The sequence below is a fragment of the Erithacus rubecula genome (genome assembly GCF_903797595.1).
Source record: "Erithacus rubecula genome assembly, chromosome: 6".
Classification (NCBI taxonomy): Eukaryota; Metazoa; Chordata; class Aves; order Passeriformes; family Muscicapidae; genus Erithacus; species Erithacus rubecula.
In genome coordinates this window covers 49,120,278-49,140,028 of record NC_136688.1, presented here as the reverse complement: position 1 = coordinate 49,140,028, position 19,751 = coordinate 49,120,278, and the positions used below count along the sequence as shown (strand labels likewise).

General features: G+C 43.0%; 1 protein-coding gene across 5 annotated transcripts in view; it reads right to left on the bottom strand.

Moving 5' to 3' along the window:
- Positions 1 to 19,751, bottom strand: part of EVL (Enah/Vasp-like) — a 141,313-nt gene that overhangs the window by 104,820 nt on the left and 16,742 nt on the right. The window contains exon 1 of one of the 5 annotated variants that reach the window (XM_079308183.1): positions 10,359 to 10,561. The exons of 1 other annotated variant lie outside the window; for it this stretch is intronic. In XM_079308183.1, the coding sequence (XP_079164309.1) occupies positions 10,359 to 10,381 (23 nt within the window). In that variant the 5' untranslated portion in view covers positions 10,382 to 10,561. Of the gene's footprint in view, positions 1 to 10,358; positions 10,562 to 19,751 lie in introns of those variants that run through there. 3 more of the 5 variants (XM_079308182.1, XM_079308185.1, XM_079308179.1) reach the window with 3 other exon arrangements.

Here is a 19,751-nt window from a genome sequence, read left to right as displayed (position 1 = left end):
CTGTCATTGTCTCCATTCTCACAACCCCAGCAGGGAAAGTTCAAGGAAAGTGCTCACATAACACAAACTTTGATTTACAGAACAATGTAGAAATACACATATAGAAATATCTAAGTATGTTTATGCACATATGAGGTCATGTTTCAGAGGGAAGGCATCCTGGAAAAGGGAGACCCATAGCAAGCCAAGCAGCTTGGATCCCACTCATCAGTGCCACTCCCAGGATTTAGGACACAGTACCTCAGTTTCTCTGCCTTTAACAACTGCTCTGGGGACAGTCCCCCATGTCCATGGGCACACAGGTACCATGTCTGGCAGCATCTGCACTAAATCCCAGCACTAAAGGCAAATCCTCAGCTCTGTGGCACAACTGCTGCTGCCAGATCTGATCCCCCCTTGAATTTACAGTGGTTCTGGACTTCAGACATGCATGCTGGACATCAGCTAAGGAAACCCAGATGACTCCTCCAGACCAAGTTCCAGCATGGATGGGTTCCTGTGATGCACATTTCTGGGGCTGCAGTGAGAGGTGCAGTTCCAGCTAACTCAGTGCACCTTGCCCCCCAGCTCTGTCCCCACTTGCCTTGGCTTGTTTGCACACAGAAGTAAAACTCAAACTGACAAGCAACACCTGTCCCCACAGTTATTTCCCACACCCAGCTACATCTAATCCTTGCTTCACTGCCTTCTTTAAAGTTTAATAAAGGTTTCACTGAGCACTCTTAGTCAAGCTTCTGACTCTTTTTCTTAATGCTTCCATGACTGAGCTCAGGCACCTGAAGGAATCTGGGTTTAAGAAATCTGCTCACAAAGAAAGCCCTGGAAAGATGCTTTCTGCTCATCATCACCTTAAACCACAAGTGCAAATCTGCAGTACGGTGCATTTTTCCTATGTAGCAACACAATGGCATGGCTTTACTTCCCTTGCACTTCTCAACTCCTCTCCCAGATGGACTCAATATAAATCAGGATATATATCTCAAAATGATTTCTTAAAATTCAACTTCCTATTCATGGTACCCACCAAAAGGCGTGGTATCATCCTTTTGGAGTACAGAGAAACAACTAAAAGATGCAGCAGAGTTTACAGATTAGTTGTTTTAATTTAAACACGTGTAATTTACAAGCATATAATCTGACTATAAAGATTTGAAAGCCACATAAATTCTGAGGAAGCTCCAGAAACTTTGGTGAAGCATGGACAGCTGAGTGCTGTACTTGGCTCACAACACAAACATAAAGGGGAAGGTGGTGGGGTAAAGCCCCAAGAAGTGAGATTGCAGCAGGCTCTTGGAGTTTGGTGGGACCCCAAGGTGTCAATCCCTGTGTGTGACACCAAGGCAGAGGTGAGACTCTCATCCCCACCACTGCCAGGCCAGACAGACCAACCTCAGACAGAACAAACCAAAAAACCAAAGGAAAACACATTGCAGACCTCAAGAGCCAAATTCTGCATCTACAGGGAAAACCAGCCCGTGTGTGAGCCCACCCTTGCCCTCAGCCACACTCAGGAGCAGCCAGTCAGGTTATCCTGATCAGAGCTGGAGCACACAGTGTGGCTGGGGCTCAGAGGGACGTGGGAAGTGCAGGGACTGAGCTCACACCCACACCCAATGCCTGTGCACTTGCAGCACAGATGTGACCCTTTCTGGGAGAGAAAACTGCATCTGCAACGAGCAGTGGGAGCTGAGGTGATGCCAAGTGCACTGTGTCCTCTCTGAACAAACCTCCACTTCCTAAATCTTGATGCCAGGAAATCACATTGTATTTCAGGATTGATTTTTCCCTTACTTTGACCTTCAAAAACTAGGATACTGTTACATCTTGGTCAGCGATGTCAGGATTTTCTGCAATAAATCGTTTTCATGTCAAATTACTGAGATGCCTTACATGGGCTCTACCCTGTGGGTACTTCATTTTCACCTTCTTTAATAACACATTTTCTTTCTTCTCCTTTTCACACTGAACTTTATAAATAGTTGAAATAAATGCCTGTCTTTGTTTAATGAGCTTGTGCTGTCTGAGAGAGCTTTGAAAATACCATTGGTTATATGGATTAGTTAAAAAATACCATAGGGGAGCTACTGACATGAGTGCATTACCTCTTATTAGTAGTAATAATCTTGCCTAACATGCCAGAACAGTCTTTGAAGTGTCATCCTCAAGCTTTGAGATGGATCCTTTTCCAAAAGTGGTGGTGGGTTTCCTTACATCCTTTATATTACTAGTACTTAGAACTCCTAAATTATTTGCTGTTTCTCTTGCAACAGAATTATCCCAGTACCATAATAGGGCCAGTCCAGCTGCACCATACAGCACAGAGTCAGGGCCAAAATGCCTGCTCCCCCCATTCTGCAATACACACAGACAAGCTTAGAATCACATTTTCCACACTCTTCCTCACTGAAAAACAAACAGAAACTTACAAATAATTCAAATACTCCACATCAATGTGAGCCTTTAAAGACAAAGGCCAATTTTCTACATAAATAGCATCCAGCTGGTCCTCCTCCCTGGAATAATCAGAGCTGATACATGCTCTTGTGAAAATCTGATCCGTGTAAAATTAATTTTTCTTCATTTTTGAAATATGGTTCTTAGATTTCCATTCCCCAATTAAAACAAGAATGTGACTTTGATCTCAAATGATTTGCAATGCATGTCAAAAAGAGTCTTATCTGTTACTTCCACTTTAATGTCACTTTATAAGAAACAGCCCCTTGCCAAAGAGCAGCCAAGCTGTGATGGCTGGGCAGAACAGTGCTAGCTACATGAAATGCATCAAAAAGTGCTGTCTCATGAAGCATAGACAATCTGTGGAGGCAAAGCTGGCAGGAATACTTCTTTTATTATAACAATTCTTTAAGTCATAAGAAAGAATGAGCTTTTTTATATAAAACCCTCCTTCAGTCTGAAAAGTTTCAATCATCTCTTTCCCTAAATTTTTACCTGTCTTTTTCTACTTTCATTTCCTTTCAGCCTGTTTTTTTTTTCCCTGTCTCCATCCCTCCCGTGGACAAATTTAATGGGAAGTTAGTCTAAGGCTTTACACCACAAGGATTAAAATGGATCATAAGAAGAAGCTTCCATATCCTGTATCTATGTTTTGAATAGCAGAAATAACAAGACCAGCAATTTTATCCATTTGGCCTTGTTGCACAAGAAAAGGCAAGGGGGAATTCAGACATCCACACTGTTCTGTAGCTGAAAATATGGACAGGGACAGAGATAATGAGCATCTCTGGGAGACACCAGGATACTGAAACCAAGCATCCACCCCTATGTAGCAGGCACTACAGGTAGGGAGCAGTGGGCAGCTGTTTTCCTTGAAAGTTCAGCAGAAATGTTTCACATCTTTAGAGACTTCATACTAAGACTTAGCAAACACTGGAGTGAGAATGACTTGCTCTAATGGATGCCCATAGGTGGATTTAAAAATTATAATAAATTCTGGTATTTAAAGAAGCCATCTGTACTCGTGTTTGTTTTAATTTTAAAGATTGACATCAATTTCCATGTGTCTTGATAACTACCTTCAGTTCTGAAAAGTGTGTCTGAATCCTCTTGTTTTTAAATATTATCTGTTTTAAAAAAAAGAGATGGGCTAAATATGTTTTGGAGATGAGAGAGAGTTTAAAAAAGGGACAAAGGGATAAACATGTTTTGGAGATGAGAGAGACAAGATAAAAATGCAAAAACAGGTTATCATGCCTAGAAGGCATAGGGAACAGAGAGGAAATTCCTTGGGTTAGGAAATGCATTACACTGCAGATCTCAGGTAGCTGAACCAAGCCTTTGGCACCAGGGGGACTGGTGCTCTGTAGGGTTTACAGTTCAACAGGAGAAGAGAAGGAACACTCTTCCACAGACAGTCCCTTGTTTTAGGCACTAAATACACACCACAGACAATTTACACTGATGTAACTGTGACTGGAAATTGCCTCCTAACACAGACAATGGAGCTCCTTCAATCCAGTGAATATTCTGGGATAAATTTCCTTTCATATTTATATTTGGGATAATTATATGCCCAAGGATCAGAATTTTTCCCCCTTAAAATCTGGCCAAACCTGATTCCACCACCTCTAACAAAGAGTCTCTATCTATTTTCCTCTTCAGTAGAAATATTTCAACATAGCCACTATGAGAATAGTATGTGCTTATCTTCATTTCCAGCAACAGCATTCTCACATTACTTTCTTAGAAGCATTTCTCTCCTTCTCTTCAAATGTCTCTGTGCTAAACCACTGAAATATGTGGCAACTGCAGTGTCAGTTGTCACAGGGAAAAATATGTCAGCAAAAACATTTGATTCAATCTGCTGTTTAAGGAAGCAACATTTCCTCAGGGTGTATGCCTTGTGTGGATAAATAACAACTGTCCAAAATCCAAGGATCAAAAATCAATTTCCAATATCAAAAAGCAGACTTGAGGCAATCACCTTCAGCAAAAGAAAAATGCAAAAGTAGTTCCTTTTCCTCCTTTTTTAATTATGTGCAAGTCTGTTTTGGGAAAAAAAATATAAAATTTAGTCTCTCAGACACAAAATGAAGAGTGAAGGATTATGAAAAGGATATTATAGATTTTATTTGGACCGTAATTTGCCCCCCAGGCTTGTGCATTTTCCCTGATGAGATCATATGGAATATTCACATTTGCATATTGAACAACTAGACTTGCTAATTCCTACAGAGAATCAAATTCTTCTGTCTCAACAATGTGTTTTCATCAATTTTTGCTTTCAGCTCTGGGGCTCCCATCATAAGGACATCAGCCTCTTGGAGTGAGTCCAGGGGAGGCCATGAAGATCATCTGAGACTTGGAGCACCTCTGCTACAAAGGGGAACTAGATGGTCTTTAAGGTCCCTTCCAGTCCAAACCATTCCATGATTCTGGATTTGTCTGTATCCATGTAAGGACAAAAGAGAGGAACATAAGCAGCTGGTTCCTGGTGGACACATTCAGCAAGCAGAGACTTGGCCAGCCTGCAGCTTCCAGGTTTACATATTTGTGGTTATTTATTAAGCACCTACAGGATATTTTGAACATGATATATAATTGGAGAGTTCAGCTATGCAGGCCACAAGATCCTGCAATAATTATGGTCTGCCAAGATACTATCTTTGAATTTTCTCCTTTTTAAACTTGCCTTCTTCCTTTCATTTTAACACCTTTTAAGTTCAGAAACAATTACTCCTCAAATTTTTTCCCCTCTGGTGATAAAAGATTCACTACACCATTTGGTGTGTTTTTCACTAGCTCCTCCATCTAACCTGGAAGGTCAGAGTCACCAACTTGGAACAACAATTTGTTCCACTTCTCCATAGTGCTGCAATCCCGTTACCCCTCTATGCAGAAGCTGCACTCCTGTAGCAACTTGAAATTGTCCTTTGACAACTTTCCTCATACTTCCTACTCATCAATACAATCATAGTTCTTGCAGCAAGGAACAGGAATCCTATTGTCATAGAATCATAGAATGGTTTTGGTTGGAAGGGACCTTAAAGATCATTTAGTTCCAACCTCCCTGCTTTGGACACCTTCCATGTTCTTGGGATTGCCCAGAACCAGGTACAGGACATTGCATTTGGCCTTGCTGACCCTCATGAGGTTCACATGGACCCATCTCTCAAGTCTGTCAAGGTTCCTTCCCTGCAGTGATCTGGCTGCACCACACAGCTTGGTGTCACTGGCAAAGCTGCTGAGAGTGCTCAACCCCACTGATCCTGGAAAGGCTGACCTGGAACAGAGACTAAACCACTGTCCATGTGCCAACAATATGTGAACAGTGCCAGTGCCAACAGTGACCCCTGAGAGTGCCACACATCACTCAGCACTGGTGTCCACTCTCACATCAAGCTGTTGACCACAGCTCTGTGAGTGTGACCATCCAGCCAGTTCCTCATCCCTCGAGTTGTCCATCTGTCCAATCCAAGCCTCTCCAGTTTAGAGTCAAGGGTGTTGTGCAGGATACTGTCAAACATTTGGCACACATTCAGGCAGATGATGACAGTCTCTTCCCTTATCCCCCACACTGTAACCTCACTGCACAAGGTTTCCATATCTGTCAGGGACAATTCACCCTCAGTGAAGCCATGCTGGCTGTCACCAGCCAGCTTCCTGAAGATGCTTGGCTATTCAAACTGCAGTGTCACTTCTAGAAATTTGGATTATTTAAAAGGCCTCCTTCTCAGAATTTGCAGCAGGAAAAGCTACTGGAGACAGGCCTGCATCCCTTCATAGCACCAGCCCTTTGTCCCTTTGATAAATCATCTTACTCTTTGTTGGGTATGGAGAAAGGAAAAATCACGTGCTTTTTACTGTAATATCCATCTTTACAAAATGATCATGCTTGTCCTTTATAGAGTTTTTTAATAAGCATGCCAGGTACCTGGAGACACCTAAACTGCCAGAAGTGAAATTACAGATAGGACATCTCATGTTAGAAAGGAACCATATCTATCACTGAATCAAATTTCCTGCTCCTCACAAAACTACCAAAAACTAAACCATGACTAAGAGCACTGTCCAGGCACTCCTTGAACTCTGACAGGTTTGGTGCTGTGACCACCTCTCTGGGGAACTGTTCCAGCAACCCACCACTCTCTCAGTGAAGAATGTTTTCCAGAAGTCCAATTTGAACTTCCCCTGATGCAGTTTCATTCCAATTCCTTGTGTCCTTTTGTTGGTCACCAGAGAGAGGAGAATGCTGCACTCAAAGTCAGAACAGGCATTTGATGGGCACCTGCCACCAGAATTCATTTTTGCAGAATCATGTTAAAACCAAAATTCTTCACTAATTTGGCACATTCAGGGTTTTTTTGCTTGGCAGCAGGAAAAGCAGCTTAAACATCAGAATTCCTGTGTGCTGATCCAGTTGTGCAGCAAAACTCAGCCACAAAATGCTTATAGGTACAATAAACTCAATGCCTTCATGTGCCCAAAGACACAGGGGGTCACCTGCTCCCAGAGGACATCCTCTAATGCTGCTGCAGCTTTGGGATCAGCAGGTGAGAGGCTCTCCATGCACCATGGCACCAAAAGCTCTGTGTTCATCCTGAGCTGTGCTTTCTGCCCACTGGTGGGTTTCAGCTCCTCTGTGCAGAGCCAGCTCTCTTTGAGAGACTCATCTTCCTTCCTGTAGCGTTCTCAGTTGTGCTTGTTGGAGGAGGGAATAGAAGATGTAGTTAAAAATACTGCGGTGCTGTGGTGGGCGGTGTGGCAGAAATAGACAGACACCAGCTCACTGCAAAGAATACCAAGCAATATCCCAGGAAGATAAAGGCATAGCAACAAAAGAAAAGAAAATGCATTTGTGTTCTGCCACTAGACAGATAAATCTGGGTGGAAGATACCAAATGAGGAGTGCTGCTCGGGGCCAAGTGCAGCATCCCCCTGATGGCTTCACGTGCAAAGTCACCTCACTGCAGTGTGGTCAGCAGCAGATCACAAAAGCACAGCTTATGAACAATCCTGCCTCCAGTTATAACCCAAATGTGTGTGATCTATGGGGTTTTATGAAGACTGCAGGAATCAGCAATAAAATGGGCCCAACCCACAGCACACAGAAACCAGAAAGCCATATGGACTGAGAAGGGGCTTAGCTCCATTAACCTCTGCTTTAAAAGCAAAGTTTTTCAGGGGATATTAGGTTCTTTCCAAGAGGAAGATAAACCTAGCTTGGCTGATACAAGAAGTTGTGAGATTATTCCATGGATTTACTCCCTATTTTTTCAGAGCCTCTCTTCATTTAGCCAGTAACCACACAGGAAAGATTCCATCCCAAAGGGCTGTACAAATAAGTTTTTCACAAACAGTACACCAGAGTCGCTTACAGCCTTTAAGTGAGACAATTCTTCAGAGAGGTCCAGCAGCTGCTTAACACTTCACAAAAATAACCTGGCACCATTTCACCAAGGAAGTGAAGATGGCTGCATCAAAATGAAATCAGGGGGAACTTGGGTGGATGATTGCAGGGATGCCTCTTGGCACAGGCTCAGGGTGCCACAGCCTGCAGTACCCATCTGGGGAGTCCTGCAGGTCTGTAAGCCCCAGTGTGGAGACAGAAAGGGAAAAGCAGAGTAACACACAGAGATGTCATGGCTGGGTCTGCATGAGCAGGCACCACTGGGCTCCCCATTCTGGGGACACTTGGGTGGGTGCAGGAGGATGGAACAGCCCTGCTGCTGTAACACACACATGAGCACCCACTCCAGGTTCAAGCCAAGGTGACAGAGGAGTGCAAGCCTGTGTTTGGTGCACATGGAGGAAGGAACCTTTAAAAGAGAGTGGGGCAACCCACCAGGGGCCTTAGTCCAGAGAAGAGTGCCCTCTGCTGCTACAGCCACTTTGCTTCCAGGAGCCCATGGCAGGGAGGCTTCCACCCCACTGCTCAACTAGACCTCTTTTAATCGTTTATCCTGCAAGATATGTTTTGATGCCATCAAAATCTAAAATAGCTACAGGCACAAGAATAATCATACCATTAAAAATAAAAAATCAACGTGCAGATGCAACCTCAACAAAACACCACAGAAATTCCTAATAAAATAAATGCCATTTAAATGCTGCTGTACAGAAAAGCCAGTCCTACCAGTGCAAAAAATTTAAAAGACAATGTTTAGCAGTCTGCACATCAAATGTTAATACTATTTTCAAATCAAGTCTAAGAAAGGATGACACACAATTTAATAAGCCTAATGGGTGTGTAATCAGCATTTGACCATTCCTGCCATAAAACTAGGTGTCTTTCTGGCCCATGATGTCTAGGAAAGCCACTGAAAGCTTTCAAAGCAGAATTTTAAAAACATCCCTTTTTTTTTCCTCCCTGTAAATTTATTGAGAATTTCACTCAATTAAGAATAGGACCCAACCAACTGGCAGAAATGCAAACTCTGGGGGCACAGGCAGTGCCACAGTAAGTTTGGGGCCCATTTGCACCTTAATTTACTGCCAATAATCAGCAATGTCAAGATTCCAAGCATCTCCTGACAGCCCTGACAACAGCAGTTACACAGCATTATCTGGTCTTCCAGTAAAATCTTTCCCCTCAGACAGCATTCATGCTGCATTTCACAACAGGAGGCAAACACACAGTCAGCCTGGAGCTCCTCAGCCCTGCAGCTGGAACCAGAACATTTTGGGGAGTAGGGGTGTCCTGTACCTGCTTTTGCCACCACTCACACACAGAACTGAGAAGCAAGTCACAAAATAATGGAAATTGCCAACATAACTGCCTAACAAAAGGCAGAAATAAAATATTAAAAATATCTCATCTGAGGGTAGAAAGTTTAGTTTTAAGATATTTCATAAAGAATGCTCATTGTGTATAGAAAGAGAATCCATCATCTCCTCTAGCTACATACTTGGTCAAACAATCCATTTTTTTGAATCAAAAAGAAAGGTATTTTTAAGATACATTATAATAACGATATACAGACAAACATATCTAGTTGCTGTTTCAACACTGTCACCATTTTATCTGGACAATTTTACAACACAAGTTATAAGAACTGAACACATTAAGCAAAATTTTTTTTACAAAAAGTGAGACACTCCCTACCCCACAACTACTGACCAGAATTTTTTCAAGTCCCAAACTGCATAGGAAAATAACTGTCTGTTATTGAGGGTAGAAATTTTTCTTCATGTCTTCAAATATCTGTTGGGGTTTTAACAGACCTCAATAATTGCATAAGGATGGAGTTATACTGGGGGTGGGGATGGAGGAGGAGAGGGGGCAGAGGCAATACTGAGCAGAACCGATATCAAATAAAAAGTGCTAATTTTATATTCTAACAATCACAGTTGCTCAAATGTTTGCAAACTACAAACCAACCCCAACAAACTCAACAATATTATCATTTTAAATGTAATTCATAAGGAATTCTGCAGCTACAAGGTTATGAAAAAGACATATATACTCTGCAGCAGCATAAAATATCATCCTATGTACAATCCAAGCATCAATTTTTCTCTTCTCTATCACCATCAGTATTTTATCTTGAAGGAGCATCTGTCAGATTCTACAGAACTAAAAATAGCAAAGACCCCTTTAAAGAGAACAGTTTCTGGTTTATATTTATAACTACCCTGTACTCGCTGTTTCTGGCTGCATGGCTATGAAATTTGTGCAAGATATAATCAATTACCCAGCTTTGCACTTCATCATGCAGTTAAGCCACCGTTACCTGCAACGAACCCTTCAAGCACTTCTCCCCATGCACAGGGCAGAGATTCTAAAACGCAATAAATATCTGCACATTGAAGAACTAACTGTAGAGCTGACTGACATTACACAGCAAAAACCTTGTGAGAACAAAAACCAAGCACACTGATGTATAAAACAGAGAGCCTACCTGAATTCTTCAAATGCATACATGGCCTAGCAACTACACAAATGCTCTGAAATTTAAAATAATCTTCTTAACGTGCAGAGGACCATTTAGTTTGTCAAACTGCAGCAAAATGCATAATGGCGAGACAGTATATTTGGAATATTCTGAGGAGAAAGGGTATGCAGATACTGGCCTGCAGCCTACAGCTCAGCCAGCTGCTGACAAGCAGCAGCTAACAGGAAAAGGCGATAGAGTACCATGTGATCATTCCTGCAAGTCTGATTAATGCAGTATACTCCAAGAATACAGGCTGGTATCTTTATTATTCAAGCCAAATAAGTCAAATATGGTACATGACAGGCTTCACAGCTAAATTATCATTCACATGCTCCATCAAAATCAGCAAGCACAAGCGGAGGATAACAAAAAACTAAAAAATATTGTAACCGAAGAGATTAATTAGGCCCATTCAAGCTGATTCTCTTACCTTGTAGTGATATTTTAGTCTGTTTTTATTCATCTAAACCATCAGTGATGGAACAAAAGACTGCATCCACAAACCTCCCCTTCCATGAATGCCAGAACATTTAAAGTAGTTTATCTGCTAGAAATCATTTCCTCTGTAGTCTATCCCCAACCAATTTAACTCCTTCAGCCCCGAACTGATTGCCATAAGCCCTATTTGCAGTGCCAGGCGAGCTTTTTAGGGTTTGCAGGGTTAACACCAAGAAATCGCAGCAGTGCAACTGAATGAAGTGGGAAAGGAGCCAAAGGAGTCATGTCTGCGAGATCACAGAAGGGAGACGGCAAGAGGAAAGTTGAGCATTTCGTGGCATTGCAGTGTGCGGGCGAGGATGCTTCAGCTGCCTAGCAACAGCACACGCAGTCGCCATGGCAACAGCGCAGCCGGCGCAGGGCGCAGAGCATCCTCTGCCACACGGGTACCAAACTGTGCATGGACACACCAAACTGTGCATGGACACACCAAACTGTGCCATGGACACACCAAACTGTGCCATGGACACACCAAACTGTGCATGGACACACCAAACTGTGCATGGACACACCAAACTGTGCATGGACACAACAAACTGTGCATAGACACACCAAACTGTGCATAGACACACCAAACTATGCCATAGACACAACAAACTGTGCATGGACACACCAAACTGTGCCATGGACACACCAAACTGTGCATGGACACACCACACTGTGCATAGACACAGCAAACTGTGCATGGATACACCAAACTGTGCATGGACACACCAAACTATGCCATAGACACAACAAACTGTGCATGGACACACCAAACTGTGCATGGACACACCACACTGTGCATAGACACAGCAAACTGTGCATGGATACACCAAACTGTGCATGGACACACCAAACTATGCCATAGACACAACAAACTGTGCATGGACACACCAAACTGTGCATGGACACACCACACTGTGCATGGACACACCACACTGTGCATGGATACACCAAACTGTGCATGGACACACCAAACTGTGCATAGACACAGCAAACTGTGCATGGACACAACACACTGTGCCATAGACACAACACACTGTGCATGGACACACCAAACTGTGCATGGACACACCAAACTGTGCATAGACACAGCAAACTGTGCATGGACACACCAAACTGTGCATGGACACACCACACTGTGCATGGATACACCAAACTGTGCATGGACACAACAAACTGTGCCATGGACACACCACACTGTGCATGGGCACAACAAACTGTGCATGGACACACCACACTGTGCATGGATACACCAAACTGTGCATGGACACACCAAACTGTGCCATGGACACACCACACTGTGCATGGACACACCAAACTGTGCATGGACACAACAAACTGTGCATGGACACAACAAACTGTGCCATGGACACACCAAACTGTGCCATAGACACAACAAACTGTGCATGGACACACCAAACTGTGCATGGACACACCACACTGTGCATGGATACACCAAACTGTGCATGGACACAACAAACTGTGCCATGGACACGCCACACTGTGCATGGACACAACAAACTGTGCCATGGGCACAACAAACTGTGCATGGATACACCAAACTGTGCCATAGACACACCAAACTGTGCATGGACACAACAAACTGTGCCATGGGCACAACAAACTGTGCATGGACACACCACACTGTGCCATAGACACACCAAACTGTGCATGGACACAACAAACTGTGCCATGGACACACCAAACTGTGCATGGACACACCAAACTGTGCATGGACACAGCAAACTGTGCCATGGACACAACAAACTGTGCCATAGACACACCAAACTGTGCATGGACACACCAAACTGTGCATGGACACACCAAACTGTGCATGGACACACCAAACTGTGCCATGGACACAACAAACTGTGCCATAGACACACCAAACTGTGCATGGACACAACAAACTGTGCCATAGACACACCAAACTGTGCATGGACACACCAAACTGTGCATGGACACAGCAAACTGTGCCATGGACACAACAAACTGTGCCATAGACACACCAAACTGTGCATGGACACACCAAACTGTGCATGGACACACCAAACTGTGCCATGGACACAACAAACTGTGCCATAGACACACCAAACTGTGCATGGACACACCAAACTGTGCATTGACACACCACACTGTGCCATGGACACACCAAACTGTGCATGGACACACCACACTGTACTGGCACAGCCACACCGTGCCCTGTGCTGCCACGGTGTCCTGGTTTGCAGGACAGGTATCTGCCAATAAAGGCAGAAGCTTCTCTTTGAAATGGAGAGTGCAAACCTCCTCCCTCCAAATTATTATTAGAATTTTGAAATTAAGGGGCTCTCAGGCAAAGACAAGGGAATTTGGAGTAACAATTTTTTACTAGGAACATTAATATAGAAATACAGTGTTACAAAAAAACTTTCCTAACTCTGACAGAGTCAGAATACAACTTGACACCGTCAGCCAGGCTGTTGGTAGGAGTCCCTTTAAATGGTGGCTACAGTCCTCCTAGGAAGCAGAATGGGGCAGTGGGAGAACATGCTGTGACAGGGAGACAGCAAATTCAGAGTTACCTCTGGGGGTACTTCCCACCTTGACTTGCCTCTTTTACTGCTAGGGCTGGTTTCTAGCACAAGGAAACACATGGAGGATTTTGGCTGGAGTCTGAAATATCCAAACCCAACTACAGCTCCTGAGGTTCACTGCTCTAGGGCAATGGCTGTCCCACTGAGCTGGGGGATTTGAAGGCTGAAAAGAATCCAAAGGGTACAGACTGCCACATCTCCCAGACACAGTGACTGGGGACAGGCCATGGTAACTGTGGCATCCTATCTCATGGCTCTGAAAAATATAGGGCTGGAAGGAAAGGAAAAGGCACTCATGGCAAAAAAAAACCCCTAGCTTTGGAAACAAAAAAATATTCCACATTTACTTGAGACATGGTGTTTTTAATGTAGTAGTGACCTTGGGTTTCACTTAATTTCCTTTAAACAAATGTGATAGTATTAAGTGACAATAAAGACACGCTGTAGGAACACTAAAACACATGCAGTCACACCATCTGACAGAAATTAATTCTTCCACAAGCATCCAGCAAGAGCAGGGCTGCGAGGTAGGTGATTCTGGCTGCAGCCTAATGAAAGATTAGAATTGGCAGAGAGGAGAACAGTGCAACCATCAACAGAAGCTGCCTTCCTTATTTAGGCTGAACTTCACTGCAAGTATGCTCACTGTACACAGCACAGCTGGGCACAGGAGAGGCACCCCCTGCAAGCAACTGTTCTGCTACTGACTTTGAAGGAAATGGTTTTACACCTTCAGAGCTAGCCAAGATCCCTCATGGGGGAAGGACAGAATTCTGAAGTTCTGTTTTCTTGCTCACACCATCTTCCAATAACTTGAATCAAGTCAAAGAGGGCTGGTTTTCACTTGAAATGTGTTTCTTTTTCATGCTGTTTATCTAAAATAAAACCTTTCTAGAATTAAAAGCAAACACACTGCTTCCCCTAAGCGTTCTTCTTGAAACAAAGTTAACAAAATCACTATCTGGTCTTCAAATATCTGCAGTTTCTCAACAGCAACAATGCAAATAAATAGTCAGCTGTTCAAGTCAAGGCTTTTGTCATCAATGAGTTCACTGTGAAGCTCTAGAAAAGCAAACATCCTCCCCAAAGTTTTCATATACAGTAGAGGTCAGCTGTTGAAAGGTTTCATTAGGATAGTATCTTTTTTTTTTTTTTTTTTTTTTTTTGGCCAGCACTTTCGTAACAGCTGAGAGCATTACAGACAGAAACAGCAGGACTTCTCTCTTGTGAGACAACCAATAGTCTCAATTCTGGTTAATTAATTACTAGGATTCCCATATTCAACAGTAAGATCTGAGACCATCATGTCCTGCTGTAGATATGAATGAGGCTCAGCATGAAATTTTACCAAATAGAACTCACAGGGGCTTCAGAAAGTCACATGAACATATGCAATGGCCAAATACATAAATAAATGCAAGGCTATAATACCTTTTTATAACTTTTTAGCAAAGACTTTAACTTCCTGTGTCCTAGTCAGACTAAGAATCTTGAGAAGCAGAGGGAAAAGTGTGTCAGAAACCACAATCAGCAGAGAATTTTTTTACAAGCAGTTGCTTATTCCCTTCCTGGCAGTATAACCAGTCCGGACATTTGATGACAAATGTCCCCCACTTTACCAAAACTTGACATGAAAAAAAACCATACTAAACATTGGGTGGGACAATTAATACATTGGGAACTGTGGGACCCAGACCCCACCTTCTGATCAGAGGCCAAAAACTTGTGACATTGAGTGTCCCTCCCACTGAAGACAAGCAGTAGTTTTTGGGAAAAAAATTTGCAATTTTAATGTTGGGCTCTAATGAAGAGGTGAGACTGTAATAGAAGTTGTTATTCTTGATGAAAGCTTGTCAAAAAAGCAAAGGATGAAAAAAAAGCCTGGAAATATGACAAACCAGAACAAGGCAGAGGGTAGTGAAGAAATTTCTGGCTTTATCTAGAATTTCACCGCCATCCAAGGGCCTCATGCTGATACTCTGCTAAGAGCCTGGTTTCCTCAAGTGTAACATCTTGCATTATTGTAATTTAGTGTATCAGTGTATCAGTATTTGTCCTCCTGACCTGAGATTCCACCAAAGCCTTTGCCAGATGCTTGGTGACATTAGATGATCACAAACAGACTGAGATATTTTAATGAAGTAACTGCTTATTCTCTTGCTCAAGAAAGGAGAAAAGCCACTAACACAGTGGACTTCTGTCATTAAACCTGCATTATCATTATGGTTAAATGATATTCAGATCACTCTAAAAAAAAACATTGCAACTGTGCTGAAAAATTCAGCATTCACTTCAATTCATGAGGAAGAAAACAGAAAGGAGAAGGGAAATGAGCCAACAAGAGCATATCTAATGAGTGTTCATTCACTGCAGCTCCAAAATTTCTGCACAGTGGAGAATGTGGCAATCACAGGCAGCATCCCAAAATAAGCTGAAAAATCTCCTTTCACCAGGATTGTCTCTAAGTTCAAAAGTCTTAAGAAAACAAGATTTAAAATGTTTATTGAAATAGAAAATGACTGGCTACCTTAGTTTGTTCAGGGAAATTGTAAAAATAATTTAGGTGCCCTTAAATTTACAGAACGAGGATGTATTCAATATTGGAGTATTGACTCAAAGCTTCAGCTGTTAAAGGAAATGATGGGTGCAGCAAAAATGAATTTTTTTTCCTCCTTTTATCAATGGGATTTCTATAATGTGTTGCCTTAAAACACAGTGTGAATTTTGATGCACAAGGATAATCCAACGTATTTCAGGCTTCTCCTTTCAGGAGAAGGTTTTTCACTCTCAGGTTTCACTCCCAGGTTTTCAGGTTGACCACAAAAGTTTGATTTTTCTGATGTCAACCTCCACCAAAAAAATTCTACCTCATTTATGTAGCTTGAAATTATCACAGCCCATGAATATTTTCACAGAAAAAATCAATTTTTTCCCTCTCAACTTTGGTCCAAGTGTGCTTGATGCTTTGCAAATCTCATGATTTGAGATTCCTGATCACAGGATGATTTCCTCATGTTCTTCTCCCATGGCTTTACTCTTATCATACTGGGAGTATCACATCCCATTTTCAGGAACGGATACCCTGCACCAGGTGCAGATGAGCACACAGCAGCTCACAGGGATGAAAGGGGATGTTTTTCCAAATACAGCCTCATCTGCCCTATTCTAGTGCTTTAGGGAAGATGCACTGGAGTGAACCAGAGAGAATGGGGTTCTTACTGATTTTCTATCAGCCCCTGGGATAGCACCAAGTCACAACTTGCAATCCAACAGAACTGAGCCAGTCAGGGTGAAAACTAAAAGCTCCCCATGGATTATTAAGTTATTGATCACTGCAACAGTGCCTGAAATACCCAGTCAAGTGTAGGATGTATGGTGCTGACTGCCATAGAAAGCTGAAAATGGAAAAGCAGTTTACATATACAACAGACAAGGATATACGAGATAAATCCAAATTAGTGAAAGAAGAAATGTGGTCAAGCCACCAAACATCTAAAAACCAAGGTTCAGTTTGCATAGCTTGCAAATGTTACTTGATATGACCAGGACTGGGGTATGGCTTCCTATTTATGATAAATTACTTAAAATCATACAAAATGTAGTGACAGAACAAGGGACAACTGTTTCAAACTGGAAGGTCAGTTAAGAACAGATACTAGGAAGGAATTCTTTCCTGTGAGGGTGGCAAGACAGTGGAACAGGCTGCCCAGAGAAGCTGTGGGTTCCCCATCCCTGGAAGTGCTCCAGACCAGGGGATGAAGCTCCGAGAAACCTGGTCTAGGGGAAGGTGTCCCTGCCCATGGCAGGGGGGTGGAACTAGATGGGCTTTAAGGCCCCTTCCAACTCAAATCATTTCATGACCCTATTCATTAAAAAGCAAAAATCCCTTCCAAGGAAAGGGACAAGACTATAGAAATTTGAAGTGCAAGGTAGCAATGTATTATTTTTCCTGGATAAACAATTATCAACCTTTTTTTTTTCCAGTTCAGCATGGATAAATTTGAATCATGCTGCAGACAGAAGTCTGTTTAATAATAATGAATTACACTGCCTCAATATTGACCTGACAGTGACAGTATCTTACAGCAGCTACATCTTTGCAGATTAGTATCTGTACAAACACGGAAGACACTACCAGGGTAAATAAAAGGAAATGTATGTCGGAAACTTTCTAAAAGCTAGCTGCAATTAGTCAATTTTACTTTTTCCAAGTTGTGAGGGATTAAGTGGGGAAAAAAGGGAAGTTAGAGGCTAAAACTCGACCAGCATTATCACACTATCAAATGAGATGTCAGTGGAACTGGAAACAGTGTCTGAATAAACCATGGTCATCCACTAAAGGGCACTTCACAATAAAATATTTGGGCACTTATGTGGGGTGTACACCTCATATGTCAACAAACACCCACCTGTGTGCTTCAGACAGGAGTACAAATACACATACCACCACAAACGCCCTGGCTTCATGTCATCTCCAAGCAAGCCAGTGGTCTAGATCTTATAGTTCTTATAAATCTTGTGTTTCAACTGTTCAGTGGCATGCTTGCATCCAAAAGTAGCCGCCACCATGAGCCAAGCAACTTGCCCCACACAAACAGGCACATTATTGCCTGAATTTGAGACTCACTATCAAGTATAGAGGCAAGACAGAAGTTATTCTGCATGGAAAATATCAGTGTCTACTAGACATCTTCTCTGGTAAACATTAGAAGAGTATTCCTAGTAACAACTGGGTCTTCTTATTGTGAGAGACTGAAATAGTTCATGGATTAAACATTTCTACAACCACAGAAGGGCTTTTTCCCTCTGGAGCAAACTGCAAAGAAGCAGGTGTCCACCTGCAACCACCCCCAAAGCCCACACCTCCCCAGATGTGCAGATCAACTGGAATTTGGACTGTGACAGGACGATGAGATAAGATAACAGAGATGCTATAGTTCAACCATCCCAGGTCTGGGGGAGGGATGTATCCACAGGAATGCTGATGCTCAGACATTCTGGGGAAGCTGCCCATGTGCAAAGTGCCTGCCCAGGAGCAGGCTGAGCACAGCCCTGCAGGCACAGCTGGTGCTGGGTGGGGAAAGGACAGAGGCAAACCCTGCCAGGGGGGTCCTGTCACCTCATCCTTACTGCAGTCAGCTCAGCTGGGATAATCCCCTGCCAGGCAGCCACATGAGAAAAATGAAGGCAAAGTTTTACAGTTCTGCTTCTTGTCCAAAAGTAACCTCCCTACAGCTGATAAAACTCCATGGCTAAACTACCTGTTGAGCAGATGCTCTCTGCAGCACAAGATCACAGCTCCCAGGTCTAAGGAGCTATTGGCTTATGGGGATTTTGCATAAACATAATGTGAAAGCTGAGACTGCATCAAGGCCCAGAATTTCATCTGGAACATAGAACTATGGAATGGTTTGGGTTGGAGATGCCATCCCATTCCAACCCATGCAATGGGTAGGGACATCTTCCACTAGACCAGGCTGTTCCAAGGCCCATCTAACCTGGCCTTGAACCTTCCAGGGATGGGGCAGCTTCTCTGGGCAACCTGTGCCTGTGACTCCCATGCTCACAGTGAAGAATTTCTCCCTGATACCTTATTTAAACAGATTTAAACATCTCTTTCAATTTGAACCCATTCCCTTTTGGCCTATCATTACAAGCCCTTGTAAGAAGTCCCTCTCCAGCTCTCCTTTGGGTGCTGGAAGGCTGCAACCATGTGGGGATTATTCAGTGTAAATATTATCAAATGCTGTTGATAGAGAATCTTCCAAAACTGAGCTGCATTGCTATCACATTAGCATGTATTCTCCCCTTTCTTCCTACAAAAAAACTGAAAAAAAACCCCCAGAAATGTTTCTTTCCCTTGCATCTGATGCAAAAGACATTAGAATAAACACGTGCAGGAATTATTCACACACACTGTGGAACTCTTTGTTCAGAAGCAGCTTCTGACAGCAGCACCAGACCTAAGCTGTGGCAGTTTCAGAACAACACTTTCTGCCTTCCATGAGAACACACAAAGTTCTGATTCCTCCAAGGGTTCACTACATCCTGGCACCCATCAGCACTTTGACACACCAACCCAAATGACCTCAGTGGCAGAGAGCTGCCAGGTGTGGAGTCACTGGGGCTGTGCTTCTAGCCAGAGGAAGGTGACACCACTGTCACCCTGGCCAGGATCTGGCCAACTCTGCACCAAGTCTTGCTTCCAGTAAGGCTTTTGACATAACATCATTACAGACACATTCACCACTGTGTAAAAATACACAATGGGGGAGGAAAGAAGACAGTCAGACTCTTC